The sequence below is a fragment of the Toxotes jaculatrix genome, chromosome 18, assembly GCF_017976425.1.
Source record: "Toxotes jaculatrix isolate fToxJac2 chromosome 18, fToxJac2.pri, whole genome shotgun sequence".
In the NCBI taxonomy this organism is placed as follows: domain Eukaryota; kingdom Metazoa; phylum Chordata; class Actinopteri; family Toxotidae; genus Toxotes; species Toxotes jaculatrix.
Window position 1 is genome coordinate 2880692 of NC_054411.1, and position 15026 is coordinate 2895717.

At 42.0% G+C, this 15026-nt stretch overlaps 1 protein-coding gene across 3 annotated transcripts in view; it reads left to right on the forward strand.

Moving 5' to 3' along the window:
• The first annotated feature begins 4790 nt into the window (after positions 1-4790).
• mybpc2a (myosin binding protein Ca) overlaps positions 4791-15026 on the forward strand; it is a 44495-nt gene continuing 34259 nt past the window's right edge. For 2 of the 3 annotated variants that reach the window (XM_041063112.1, XM_041063113.1), the window contains exon 1: positions 4811-4887. In XM_041063112.1, coding sequence (XP_040919046.1) covers positions 4866-4887 — 22 coding nt within the window. In that variant the 5' untranslated portion in view covers positions 4811-4865. Of the gene's footprint in view, positions 4888-15026 lie in introns of all 3 variants that reach the window. The other variant, XM_041063114.1, reaches the window with a different exon arrangement.

Below are 15026 nucleotides of genomic sequence, written 5' to 3' on the forward strand. Positions count from 1 at the left end.
GTACATCCACACTGTGTATTCATTCCATCGGGGATGGGCTGTTGTTCACATCTGGGATCAGAATGTGTCTCACATGTGTCTCCAGTGACCTCTTGTGATTGGATTTCACTTCTCTGCTCAAATTTTTTTTTTTTTTAATATGTGGGAAACCGTGACCACTCATGTGTTGTGGTCAGTACAGTCTCCAAAACCTTTTCCAAGTTGTTTCGCACAGGCGCAGCTATTGTACCCAAGAGTACCTGGGAGGCTTTTAAAATTGCATGCAAGCAGCAACCTCCTGGTGGCAAAGGGGTTTGAGTCTCCGACCATGTAATTGCAATGTCCCAGGCTTGAGTCCCAACAGGGTCGCTCTCTTTTTTTTTCTTATCCCTGTTGAGTGAAGGTATAAATGCAAGAAAAAGAAGAAAATAAATATAGTTATTTATTAAATGTACTTGCTGATTTACAATGGAGGAAAGCATTCAAATGCACACTTATTTTGTGGAGGCACTCTGACATCCCTGAATTAAGCATCATGAATTAGATCAAATGCGTTTGCAGCTGTTTTTGGGTTCAGTCACACCTGTAATTAATGCTGTCTACGTGTGATCAGGTCAGTACTAAACTGGACGATCTGTTTTGAAATTGTTAATCCACCAAGTACAGCTCGAATGGGTTTGAAGCATACAACTGGGACACAACTCTGGAAGCTTTCTCCTCAATATGGCAGCGACTCAGGCCTTGGTTTGTTAGCAGAGTTCCTACAGCTTAACGAGCTCAGTGGGCACAGGCTATGATATGTTGCACCTCCAAACCAGAATTTACGGATCGTTGTTCTTCTTCTTTGAGCCCGCGTGCACTGGATCCTGGCTTCAGTTACTAATTTAACTGGGTTCACAGTTGCCAAAACACTGTTAAACAGTCCAGGGGTCAACCGAGGGCCAGAATGTGTGTGACTTCTCTGACTGGGGGTTGAGCCCAGAAGAAGCCAAAACTTAAAAAGTATCACAGCCAGAAAAAAGAGAGGAGGAGCAGCAGGTTTCTGCCAAATGTGATTGATGTGATTTATTTCTCAATGCTTATTCCTGGCTGAAGAGTTCTGCTGACATGCAATAAAACCTCTGTGGATACAAGTGAAAGGCATCCATCATTTTAAACTCCAGCATTTCAGCATCAAAGTGCTGAAAAGGAGTTTTGAATCTAGTATTAATCCTTTGAAGTTTAGAATATCAAGAAGTCAGGACTTAATGTCCTTTTGGACACCAAACTTGTTTTCACCTCTTTTTTTTTGTTCACTCACACAGAGGTCTTGACAAAATTACTTTGTTGGACGGCGTCACACCTTGTCCAGCATAATTTCTCTTTTGACATTTGCGAAAACGACAATTTGGCTCACATTAGAAGATCACTGACTAAAATATCAAACATATTTGATGATGACAGGAATGTCCTGGACGAGGTCAAAAACATGGGCAAAAAAATGAAGCACAGGGGAGACGTGGCTCCATAACGGTCGTGACAACCTGCAGTTTAAAACCTGTTTTGGGCGGATAAATCAGCCATCCCATTGTCTGGGAGCAACTACAGTTTACACAAACCACTAAGAGGATTTATGTTTTCCCTAATGTCTCAGAAAAAAACGTCTCTACATGTCCAAAAGGCCTTTCTTGATACTATTAATGCTGTTTCTGCCTTTGACCACATGAAATATTCAAACAATGAACAATATTGAGAACTAAAAAAGGACAACAGGTGATGATCACCAGGTTTCCTCTGGGTTTGTTCATTAAATTACAGCTGGAAGGACATCTTGTGTAGTTATTGAGTGTTTGATGGACTTGTGACACATCATTGTCATCACATTACTGTCTGAATGGAAACAGCCTGTGTCTCTCTGGGCTCGTGCTCAGTTTGAGGGTGGGGGCGCTCTGAATGGAGCATATGGCGACTGAAGCATGTGATTCCCCCCGGGCTCTGCCTTTGAAACTATGCAGGCCCATACAGTATCTATTCTCCCTTACTGGGACAGCCCATTACTCTCTGTCACCACCCTAAACAACGGTGTCACCTTACTATTTTTAGTCAAATATGAAAGCATGTATATTTATGTGAAAAGACAACAGGACTTTCACTTTGAAGGAAGACGCTGTCATGTCCTGTCTGCCTGTGTGCTGTTAAAAATGGAGCATTGTGAAAAATGAGAAAGAAAGTCAACAAAATCTTGACTTTCTTTTTTAAGTTTTAAGTAAGACGGCACACGATACGCCCACATTTTGGGGTCAATCAGTGAAAATTAATTTTCTCTTAAGCCCTAAAGGATAGACAGAGTCTTTTGTAATCCATTTTGCCTGCTGTGGTGCCAATAACAGATCACATGAATCAATCAGTTACAAGAATAAACACGAAATTGTTTTCAATATTTTACCGCAGTGCGAAAATGGCTCATCCCTCCCAGTTTTATTTGAACTGAGCGATCAGTGTCTCATGTGTCACATCTTATTTTATTTGTATCACCGTGATGACCCCAGTGACGGTACGAGGGACCAGCTAAACACAGTGCGGGAGGAGACACAACACTGTGGGTCCTACACAACACTTGCTTCAGAGTGAGAAACCATCATCAATCTGAAATGTCTGAATCGATGTCTGAGTCGATGGACCAATACAAATCACATCACAAAGCACGGATGATTGTTTCTATCAGCCATATATCAAACATAATCTCACCAAATATAGGGACAACAACAGCACATTTGCATACACGAGTAATCATTTAAAGTGGATCAGGCAGAAAACCGAACGGAGGAATTGGTCAATTTTCTTTCTAAATGTTACTCATTTAAAGTCTGATGTGGTTCATAAACTGACTGTTGACATGTATTAGTGAGTTTCCCTGTTAAAACAAAACAAAACAATTCACCCAGCTCTTAAACACTGATCGGAAAACGTTGCCTCAATTTTTTAACTGTTATGTCAAAGTAACTATTCTCACAGAGTTGCACTTGCAGTCTGAAGCAGAAAATAGACTCTAAAACCTCATTAGCATGTTTTGATGGGACAACCTTGATAATCAGGGAGCATGCTATACAATTTGTCAGGTTTGCATGGAGCTGACCCAAATCAGGCCTGGCTGTTTAAGAAAGTATTGACAAAGCTTGCTTCAGTTTTACAACACGTTAGTGGACCATTTGGATTTTTGTCCCTTCTCTTCACTGCTTTGATCCATTAAACATTATGTTAAGCTGTCAATTTAGCTTAGTCTTAAAAATAATAATAGTACAAATGATTGAATTTTAATGTTGTATACTGCCCACTGACAGCTTTAAGCTCTACCAGTTATGGGAAAGTGGCGGTAAAGATGGAGAGGACCTGCTTCAGTTGGCTTAACGTGTACTTCAGTGAGGCTTAACTAATGCAAGCGTTAAATAACTCTGGAGTCATCCTATGCAGCGGCTCACTGGATCATGTAGGACACCTATAGTTAGGTTCCTATATCCACTTTAAATCCACAAAATAGGAATAATTTCAACCCATTCAAACAGTTTAGTCACAGTATAAATCACCACTGATGAGCTGTGAACGTACCAAAAAGATTTATCAAAGATAATTCTGCTTAAAAGTCAAGTAATGCAAAGTTAGAGTATACAGTAGACTCAAGGACCTTTTATGTCCTATTCAAACAGCCCTCCATAATCTTCCTCGAGGGTATTTTGTTCTCCTTGAACATCTGAATCTCAAGTTGCACTTGCCTTAAATAGCTGTTCTTCAATCTCTGCCTCGCTTTCTGACTTAAGTTCTCTCTCCAAAATTAAAGTCTCAAAGAATGTTTATTGTTATAGTCAAGGTTATAGCTGCCTGGGCAATTTGGGCAAGCAAGGAGACGAGCGCAGAATTCAGAAAAGGGACGGCTGAATGGGAAGTGAAAAGCGGCTTAAATGCATAATTTAACACTGATGTTTGTAACATCCATATTTGGGCTGCATTGTCATTTAGAATCGCGCCTCTGTCACTCATATGTGCACAGCCTTTTATTTTTTAACGTGTAATGAATATATATTTATTCCACAGCGCATGTGAAATCTGTGGCAAACGATCAGTGTAAAAACATGTATGTGTGTGTCTGCAGGGAAATTTATACCTCCTCTGGAACTCATAAGGTCAGCGACCTCCTTCCACTGTGTTTGACCTTGTTCCTCACATCCCTGTACCGAGGGCTTCCAGCCCCATAAAATACACCCTGCTGACAGCTTCGACTGCTGGAGAACAAATAGGATTGTCAGAGCCTATAGGAAGGAAAGGCTGCTGCTGCTTTGCTCTCATTTTCATCTCTGATCATCTTTATTTCTTAACTCATCCTCTTTAGGTCGGTGCTGCTGTGAAAGCAACAACCCCCACCCCCTGAAAGATATTTAACATGTTTTTTTTTTTTCCTCAGTTAAACGCTGGCCGCTTAGCATCACTGAATCGAATTGTCAGTCAGAGCTGATTAGCATCAGTCAGTTTGTTAATGTTCTGCCTCCAGGGCCTAATGAGTTAATCAGCTGGCAGGTTTTCCCGAGGGCCGGACTTTTCTTTATGGCTCTGAACCGCTTTTACCCCTCATGGTGTCTTCCCTCTCCTCCTCAAAGCCCTGCAGCTCCTGCCAAGGTTTCAAGTGACAGCCATTCTGTCACTCTCTTCCTTCCTTGTTCCACTTGTTGGGGGGAGGATGAAGTGACTGGCAGTGGTACTGAGTTTGTGTGTGTGTTTGGCCGGTGGGGGGGGGGGGGGGGGGGGGGTCGGGCTGTTGAGGTGATAAAAAGGGATGAAGGAGGAAATGCAGGCAGATCCACAGACAAGGAGGGAGGAAGACGCTTTCAGAGGAATCACTATAAACAGACAAAGACATGCCTGAGCCCCAGAAGCCAGGTAAGCTGGTCCAACCTGTGGGTTTATAATAGAAAACACACTGATCAAAAAACAAAGATGGAGGCTGACGATGCAGTGAAATGTTCAGATGAGTGAAAAAATGAAAATGAATTCTGTTCAGTTTAACCCATAATTTGAACCTGTTCCTGATGAAATGTTTGAATTTTTTGGATAAATTAGGCTGTAACTGCCTCGTTGCATCACGATGCATCACTTAATATGCAGTTTGTTCGTTAGTGTGCATGTGAATCAAAGCTGTTAAACATTACTCAGGGATCTGTGGTTCAAGTTTTAGCTTTCGTTAGTTGGCCACAAGCTCATCTTCCTCCTAAACTCGTCTTCCGTGTCTCTGTGTTGCTTTGTATTTCACTGACAGGGCTCTTCAGCTACAGTAGGACTGTATCTGTGTCTTCTGAGGTGACAAATTCTGTTGTGTTGACACACAGGGGGCAAAATAACAAGCATCAAATGAATCCCATTTTAGTCCTCATGATTAACTTTATTATTTTAATAACCAACATCTGTACCTTATTAGGTCAGAAGGTTCTAATGTGGCTGGTTTAAAGTGCCAATTAGTCGTTGTTTAAACAAAATAAATGTAAAATTAGACAAAAGTAATGGAAGGAAATGCCGGAGAGTGATAGTGATACTGGATCTCAGTGAATCCTTTTAGGCCCTTCAAGTTCATTATGCTGAGAAAGCAAGAACGGTGAAAGGGCAGAAGTCAGAAATAAGTTTCAAGGTTATAAATGAAGGAACGAATTGCTAATGTAATTATTCCATGTGATCGTGTTTGATGCAAGTCTTTGTGTTTATATCATGTATGAGGCTTTAAAAAAATGTGGAAATCCAGTTACGCAAAGTGGAACCAACGAATGTTGTCATACTGATGATTTTTGTTACACTAAAGTGAAGGAACAGTTCAATATATTTCAAATTAAGTTCTTTAATCGGAAGAATGTAAAACAGGGTGTGTAAAGGACAGTAAATGCCTTGTTTCATCACTGATAATTAGACCTTTCATTGCATCATAAACTGCACATATGGGACTCCAGCAGCGTGGCATAACCTTTCCATATATGTGGTATAACATTTAATAACCCACACACTGAAACATTAAACCACCACTGATACAGCACTGTAATTTGTGGCATTAAACTCCACAGGCTGCGGTGCGTGTCTTAATGTTTGTATCAGTCATGGGGTCTAAACTATGCACTGCCTCCTTTGTCAGCAGCGACCTCAAAGCGCCGTAAATCAGCTGGTAGCTCGAAACCCGAGAAACAAATGTATGCGTAAAGAAAGGAGGGAAGGAAAGCAGGAGGCAACACATAAAAGCGAGAGAGAGAGAGATGAGCGGGGTGATTTGTTAGAGGGACCTCTGCCAAGTCAGGTGTAACTACCTTGCGTCGTATCTCTGCACCTCAGACACCTAATCTATCTGACCCTGATTGCCTCCCTCATTCTGTTACGCTGTCTCCTCCGCTGGCATCCGTCTCCCCGTGCCAGTTTGCAGGAAGTTCACCATATCGCTGTTACTGTGCAAAAAAAGTCAGAACTCCCATTTTCTCTGGATTTCAGTCAAGGTATCACATTTTCTGTCACAGGTTGATAAAAAAAAAAAAAAATCTGTGATCTCTTTTGCTTTTTCAAGCTTCACTAGACAAAATCCAAAAAATACAGTTTCCTAAAAACAAAACGTGTCTTTCATTGGTTCCCTAAAAGTCCACATCTGGAGACATATGTCAGCGTAAAAGTGTGATGAAATATATTCACGGCAGCGCTTGATAGAACTGAAATCTTTCCCCTCCAGAGCACTTTATACCCTTTCCCTTTTAATTCTCCATCATGCAGTAATTCCATCCGTGCATTTCATTATATCTTACCAATGTGTCACCAATCCAGTGTCCTGACATCACACATATCATGTTCCTAACACCACATTACTACCTTCTCTCAGGCTCCTCTTGTGCTTGTGTTTCCACCCATCCCAAATCGTTGCCCATCTCTTGAACTTCATCACACTTTCTCAGCTTTGGAGCCCCTCTGCCCCTGTCGATCAGCTGGCAGCAGCTCATGTGACTCCCCTGGTGCCATCTTGCTCTAAACGGTTCAGGCCCCGGGACTCAAGAAGCCGTGGGGATCTGGGGGAAGCACGCATCCCAATAAACAGCCACAGGAATAGTCCTCAAGTGCAGGAGTCCCGGCTGTGGCCTTGTAGATCCACGAAGGGGAAGGCGCCTGTGGGAAGGGAGGGGAGCGTCCACATGGTTAGCCCCTGGTTGACCCACACTTTGGAAAAAAAAACACAACAGCTCAGCAGCATCATTGTTTCTCACAGCAGCCATAAGTTGTTGACTTGTTTTGTCTAATGAAGCGGCGGGCTCTTTGGAACGAACCAGTTACAGAATAATTAGACCTTGTGCACCAGCGTTGATGCTGATAGTTGCAGGGTGCCAGGGTGCCGGTTCTCTGGCTCTGCTCCATTGCTGAGCGTGTGCAGAAATAACAACCCAATTTTTAATTACTAGTAATACTGCCAGAGGCCAGCGGCGCTACCCAAACAGCCCTCCCTCCCCTCTCAGGACAAGGCAGCAGAGCCGGGGCCAGTTTCACAAAGATGGACTTTAATTATGACTTAGATCAAAGTGGTAGACTTCAGATAGAAGTCATCTGTTGCACAAAGCTGTCTAGTTCTTAACTATTTTAAGCAGGACTAATTGCTGGGAATTCAATAGGAGGCTCAGTAAAAGCAGCTAGTGTGCTGTGATAGTTTCTCGTTTTGGACTCCTTCCCGTCAAAGGTCGGCACTGTCACGACGACCCTCTGTCTTTCAACGGCGTAAATTCATGGTTCAAAGTTCACAAAAGTTGATCCTGTGATCGCAGCGATTCCCGTTGAATTCATTTTATTTTTCTGCAAAGTTTTTTTTTTTTGGTGTGTCCAGACCTTGACTTTGAACTCGTTAGCCACGTTTCCATGGTAACAGTGACACCTGCCGACCACCACATGACAAAAAAAGAGGGAAAAATGACTAATTTGTGGTTTTCAAACAATGTTGTGGAACGAGTAATGAGAATGGACAGACACTGCCATATAACTTGTTGGAAATAGACAGCAGTGTAGACACCACCACTGTCATTGTTGTTTGGCCAAAGACGTTATCCTGAGACTGACTGACGAGTCAGCAAACGTACTGAGAGCCCTGCAGTAATGAGAAACTACAGCAGCTCAGCCCTGCTCTGGGTCCACACTGCGCTGAGATTTTATGCCTCTGGAAGTTTGTTGTATTGTCACATTCATCACTGATTTTGCCAGTAAAACGTCCTTGTAACTGTTGAATGTCTCCAGAAGGCAAATATTTTCTGCTGCAGTGAACGGTGCTGAGCGGTTTGACGCAGTTGTTTGGTTAGTCACGTCAAAATAAAGTCTTAAGTTACCCAAAATTCATAGCAAATTGGTCCTAATTAACACTGGACGAGAACTGGACAGTTGTGTGCAATTAGACATCTATCTGAAGTCTGTTACTTTGATCTAAGCCATCGCTGAAGTCCATCTTCGTGAAACTGGCCCCAGGATCCTGAGCATCCATGACTCAATCTTCTTGTTTTTGCATGGCAGCAGTTGTTTAGTGGAAGGTTAAACCTCCCGTCACCTCTATAGGCTACAGGGTAGAAGGAGGCTAACATCCTGTCACCCCGCCCCCCCACCCCTAGACCCCCCCAGTCCGAAGCCGCATGTCTCAGAACTGGTCCAGTGTAGCATTACCTCATACCAGTGCCATCATCAAGTTCCCACAGGTATGCGGCCGCTGCTTGATGGATTACAGACAGATGCAGAGTCGAGCGACTGCGCCATGAAGTCCTACAAAGAGAGTGTGAAAAGTTAACTGAGCCCTGATATATCATTAACAAAGGCTCTCTAAACACAGGCGCGGCGGTGTGTTGTGCAGAGGATACACAGCCAGAATTTATCTGTTGAACTTCCTCTGTGCTTTGAGAAAGGCCTTGGCCTATTTGGAGCGCAGACTGAGTTGAAGACAAAAGGAAACGAATGGAAAGCTGAAGCAGACGACAGCTTAATACGGTATCTAAAGCCGCCTTTGTTTACTGAACACTACATATTCCTCATCCCTAAATTAGAGTTGTACTTAGCAAATGTTTTCTCATGTTGCGACGGCTTTATTCACGCAATACCAGCACATTCAAATCGTCAAGAAAGTTTATGGCAGTGCCATAAAATCTAATCTTCAGTTTCACACCACTTTTATTCCCTCTTCCAAACCTATTACCAAATCCCTCCCTTTCTCCCCCTTTGTTCATCCATAAATCTTCATCCTCACGTGTGGCGGAGAGGGGTAGGGAGGGGAGAGGAAGGGGAGAAAGACATCGCCGGTGGAATCCAAACAAGTCATAATTCTTATCGTCATCACTACAACCCAGTGTTATATACAGCCGACCTGTCCCTCACATTCCCCCCACAGGCTTGCGTGTCTAATCCCTCAGTCCCCAGCCACAACAGGCTTAAAGCATGACGTTCCAGCATGCATCCAGACTAAATAACATAGGAACCTCAGCACCTTTAAAGGTTTATCAACTTGTCTCAGTGGGAGAAACATTATTAGTGACCTTTTTCTTTGTATAAAAGGTCTCGGCAGAGCTCAACACATGCTGCTGAGATCAAATGAAATACAGAGGAAAAAAAAATGGGACGAATTATGTGTCGTCCTGTAAATTTGATGTGTAGCATCCTCACTTCCACAATAAAACAACACAAAAAGGCCACTAAAATTTTCACTTCTACGAACATGACAGTACAATCATCTAAGACCAAACCTCTGATCACAGCAGCTACAATAGATCCTAGTGGGTTTGTTGTAGTGTAACACACTTTTCAAGATTAAACCACTGGCTCCCAACCTTTTCTGACTTTTGACCTCTTAAATATCTATGAATTGTTTGCAGTTCCACCAAATAATCGTTTCCCCTCTAAACTTCTCAGATGGTTTGATTTAAATAACTGTTTGAGGCCCAAAGAGGAAAATCTTCTCTTCAAACCTCAGAGAAAAGTCTAAAGATAAATGACTACACCAGTGCAAAAAGGTCAATCACAATTCTCCAAATTCAAAAAGCTTACCTCAAATATACTCAGGCTACTAACAGAGAAGGTTTGGGTAATAAAAACCAGTCACATCTGAGAAGATGGGAGCAGGAAATTCTTGCTCATAAATGATTTCGTTTATTATCAAAATAGTAATAATACTTGATAATAGTCTGAGCTCGCTTAATTAATTTGACAAAACACTATTCAGGTTGAAGTGATTCAAAATATTTTCATAGACTGTAATTATGTCGTGAGCTTCAAGTGTTTTTCACCTGCATTATTTTTGGGAAGTTAATTTAAAACCACTAAATTTATGTAGTAATTCTGATTATAGAAGGAAAACAACAGCTATAATAATCTCTCTGCTAATCCACTAAGGATGGAACAGAAAAGCTGGAGGAGAATATTATACTATTATCTTCTAAAAGTGCCCTGAGATAACTTCTGTTGTGATTTGGTGCTTCATAAATAAAATCAACTTGACTTAAGTCTTATTCAAAGCACATTTAACAAATCCTTTAAAATATTAAAATATATATATATATTTTTACCCTACAAGCTGAAGCTCAGCAGCCAAAATCAAAAAGTGGGTCATCCAAACATGTAAATGCTGCTCCCGTTCCGTTCACGGCCAGTATGTTTAAAACTGTGAGCTCTCATCCAGAATAAACAGCTGACAGTTTCACTTTTAGGTGAAAGGTCACAGACAGGAGGAAGACTGACATTTGGACAATCAAAACCCAAAGCTGCTGGAAGTAGTTTCTGTGAGTCAGGCCTCATGTCTCCCTCCTCCCACGTGTTCAAATCCAGCTGGTTCCTGAGAACACAAATACATCTCACTACGTGTTTAAATAATTTTTCTGTTTGGAAAGACTGAATAAATTGTCTTTATGTAGGTGTCTTACAAACCTAAGAAATACATGCAGATCTAATGCTCTTAACTGGATCCTTCAAACTTTTAGGGTGACCTGATTTTAAAAACTGTGTTCAAAATTGATTTAGCAGAAAGCTGCGCTGTGGTGAGACTTAAGAGAAATACTCAAAGCGCCCTTGTGTGGTTATTACATTTGATGTGACGATTGCAAGGTTGACAATCGCTGGAATTACTGGAATATCTGTCCTCTGACGTTGGTTTTACAACATCCATCGCTAATCTGCATGTCAAGCTACTATTTAATCGTCACTCTAAGTTTATCCATTTACCTTCTCCTCCTACAGGGGGTGATGCTCTATTCAGTACATGATACAGCTGCAAGTCAGATCATCAAGACTGTCAAATTAACTTGGCAAATGATTGAGCGATTGGGAAGGCAGAGGCTTAAGTGTACCTCGGCTCTGCCGACAGCACCGCTCTCCATCCTCGTCATAAAATGGTGAAACTCCATCAGTCACGCTCTGCCCCCAGTGTGGATGCCAGCCAAGTGCCAATAATACCATTGATACTCATCCACACACTCCGGTTTATAAATAGATTGTTTGAATATTAATCTTCTCTTTATACTCCACTGCCAATTTCCCCCATTTTGATGTATATTTGAATATTATGCAAATACAAAAAAAACACATCTCAGTCGCATCATCATGTGGGTTTAAGTACAGTAGCAGCGACTTGGCCTGGTGTGATCATGGGGTATAATAATGGAATGAGTTGCTTTTAAAGTGGGATTAAGGTGCTCTTAAGGCATTGAGGAATTTCCCTGTAGGATTGCAGAGGCAAATATGCGTATAAATTGGAGCGGATTGGAGTTTCAGTTACTAAAAACATCACTCCAATGCAGAGCTGCTCTCAAAGCGGGAGTAATACGATTGGCTGAATTCAGTCTACGCAGGTGGAGACAAAGCAGCTGCAATTTTCCGCTTTGAAGTTCATTATTAAATTGATTATTTAAGTAAATTTCACTATTAAGATCAGTAAATTTAAACAGCTTATGGCTAAATTGTTTGCACCAACACTGCCAGGCTTTGACGGGAACTCCAGCACTTTCATCAGATTCGAGGAATCGTGAGCGATTAAAGAAAGAATGATCAAAACTGATGAATCATTTTTGGGTCGAGCTCCAAAACACGCAGGATCCTACACTTCCCATGATGCAACTCGACAGCATTATTCATCAGACCCTCACTGCCTAATGGACTTCAGTCTCTGAGCCCAAGACCCAGGGAACTCAAAGTTATTTTTACAGCTTACAACTGTTTTCACAGACAGACAGTAGTTCTCCCCACGATGAGTAAACTTATCTTAATGTGTAAAATTGTTGGAGTGCCTTTAAAAATGATCCCCTCTCATGCCTTTTCTTTTTTAACCCCTGAATATCCCTGAATTCCAAAATCCAAAAGTTGATTCTGTGTCTTAGAGGAAAACTATCTTCACATTTTATCTTAGAGGGTAGAAACTTTTGTAGAATGGAAGCACATACGGACATGAGATGGTTTTGGCTTGATGTTGTGCAATAAGTTAAGATGAACAGATGTTTCTTTCTTGTGTGGTTCAAACAGATCTAGACTTTTTTTTTACGATCTACCTCGGGGCTTCCATTTGCTCTGGTTTTCTGAGACGCCATCTGCAGACAAATAAACTTTCAGCTTTTTAAGGAAATGTTATATTACGCCTGACGAATGATAGAGTCACGCATGGATGTATTGTGAGGTTCTGAGCTCTGGACTTTGGGGTCTATCGCACATTTTGCTTCCAGAGCAGGTCTGACTCCAAGAAGAAAGTGAAACTGCAACCTGGTACTCGCTGGATCTGCATGTATACAGTTACACGCTCACAAACACACACGGTAACACGAGCTTATAGTTTCACCTGTGACTGACACACTTGCCCAATGTAGAGAGGTGCAAGTGTGGTGGCGTGTAAAAGGGCACCAGGCTGCATTAACAAAGTATGAACAGCGGGAATATGTTACCATCAGATGGCGTTGCGCTCAGCCAGAGAGGAGGCCGCGTGGGCCCCAGTCTCTAGTTAACACGTCTGCTGTTGCCATAGCTTACGGTTGTAGACACGCTTAAGTGACTTAATGTATTCAGCAGTCCTCCAACATCAGGCTCCACTAGAAACAAAACCACTTAAGTGGTGCATTCCTCAGCAGCAGCATTAGAAGTATCAATCTGAGTTTAAAGAGACAGCTGCTCGGCATCCAGCATCAAAACCCAGGAATCTGTGCCCCGTTTGGCTTTGTTCGGCGATGAGAGAGAAAGATTTAAAGATTCAAATGTTTGGTTTGGCCTGACTCCTCTGGTTCAACCGACTGAACAAGCAGGAGACATACGCAGCAAAGGAAGACAGGGAAATGTCAAGAGAGATTAACGAAGCACATTCCACAGAGGTTACCCTCCAAAAGCAAAACGGGAAGAGAGAGAGAGAGAGCAAGAGAGCAAGAGAGAGAGAGAGAGAGAGAGAGAGAGAGAGAGAGAGAGAGAGAGACAGAGAGAGAGAGAGAGACAGAGGGAGAGAGAGACACTGTGTGGAGGATGAACACAGCAATGTTAATCTACTCATTGTTCAGTATTACAACGTGATGCTGATGTGTTTTCATGTTAAAATAGTCCATAAACAACATCATTAACATCATGCAGGTCGCTGGGTCTCATTACAATAACATGTGGCATGTTAATATATAAATAGATGTCCATCCTTGCTCCATATAACATGACACATACCATGTTAATGATGTAACTGTACTCCAGTTTGTGAAAGTTTTTGATTTGTCTAAAGAAAGAACAATAAATGTATGTATATATGTGACCTTATGAAACAGTGCTATTTATATATATAATACATACATGCCATTTAGTGGATGCTTATGTTGCGAGAGCCTTTAAAAATCGAGAATGCATACATCTTTTAGTGTCTGTGGTCAGAGTCAAATCCCCAGCCCGCGCACTGTCAGCGCTCTGCTCCACCAGCTGAGCTCCAAAAACCAGCACAGGCCTATTTTACACGCAAACGTCCCCTCTACGTCTCAACTTAGGTAATATTACACTTACTTAATCTTAATCAGTTTATGGTCCGAACCACTTTGTGGGGCATTAAAGTCCTTGAGCGTTTAAAACGATATTAGCGGTGGAAATAAAACGGGTCTGTATTTATGATGCACAGAGCATTAAGTAATGGGTGTATTTAAAGGAAGTATTGACAGTGACGGGGTCAGCGAAAACTGAGTAATAAATAAAATAAAATCCTCTTTCAACAAGCATCTCACATGATATTTGTTAAATATAACGGTGTGTATCTCATCTCCCCCACCGAAGAACCCAATCCTCAGGCTCTTAACGTGAGGCTTCACGCCATCCTTGACCCGGCGTTGGCCTGGCTCATTCTTCTTCTCTTTCCCCGTTTTAGTTTCCACCTCTTTGCTCGCCATCTTACTTAACGCGCTCTCCTTCTTTTATTTTTTTCCTTAGAAGAAAGTGGAATCAGATTAAAGTAGGACAAAGAAATGGTGGGGGGACAAAAAAAGTGCTGAGAGTAGGGATTTGCATTAAGTGAAAAGGAAGAAGGAACGGGGACCGCAAGAGACATTATCCATTTAACAGATACCTGGAAGACAGGGACACAGACGGCTGTAGAGTGAAATTATCTGGGCCAGACAGGACCGTCGATGAAGCGTGGACGGTAATGAGAGCGGAGACGGATCCGCACACGCAGAGTGTTCATCAGCTGTGCATTACCTTCAGCATTAGCGCGGGAGGTTCAAGGGTCACAGTTGTCCTGGTTGTGACTTAGCGGCTTGCTCACAGCTTTACTGCAGAGCAGGACAGACAGGCCTGTGATAGAGGGAGAGCACAGAGTAAACGGAGAGAAGGCCTTTTAAAGTGGGCTGAAGGAGAAACAGGTCACTTATGGATAATTAGAGGGGGAAAATAGTTTTTTTTTTTTAAAAGCTGCACTCTGCAAGATTTTTTTTTTTTTTGGGTGTGTGTGAAAATACACTCATCTTATCAGGCTAAATCACAAAGTGGAGCTACAGTAGAGAACCACGTCACACATTCACTAATTGAGATGCAGTAGATTTGCCCTATCTGCCCAAATT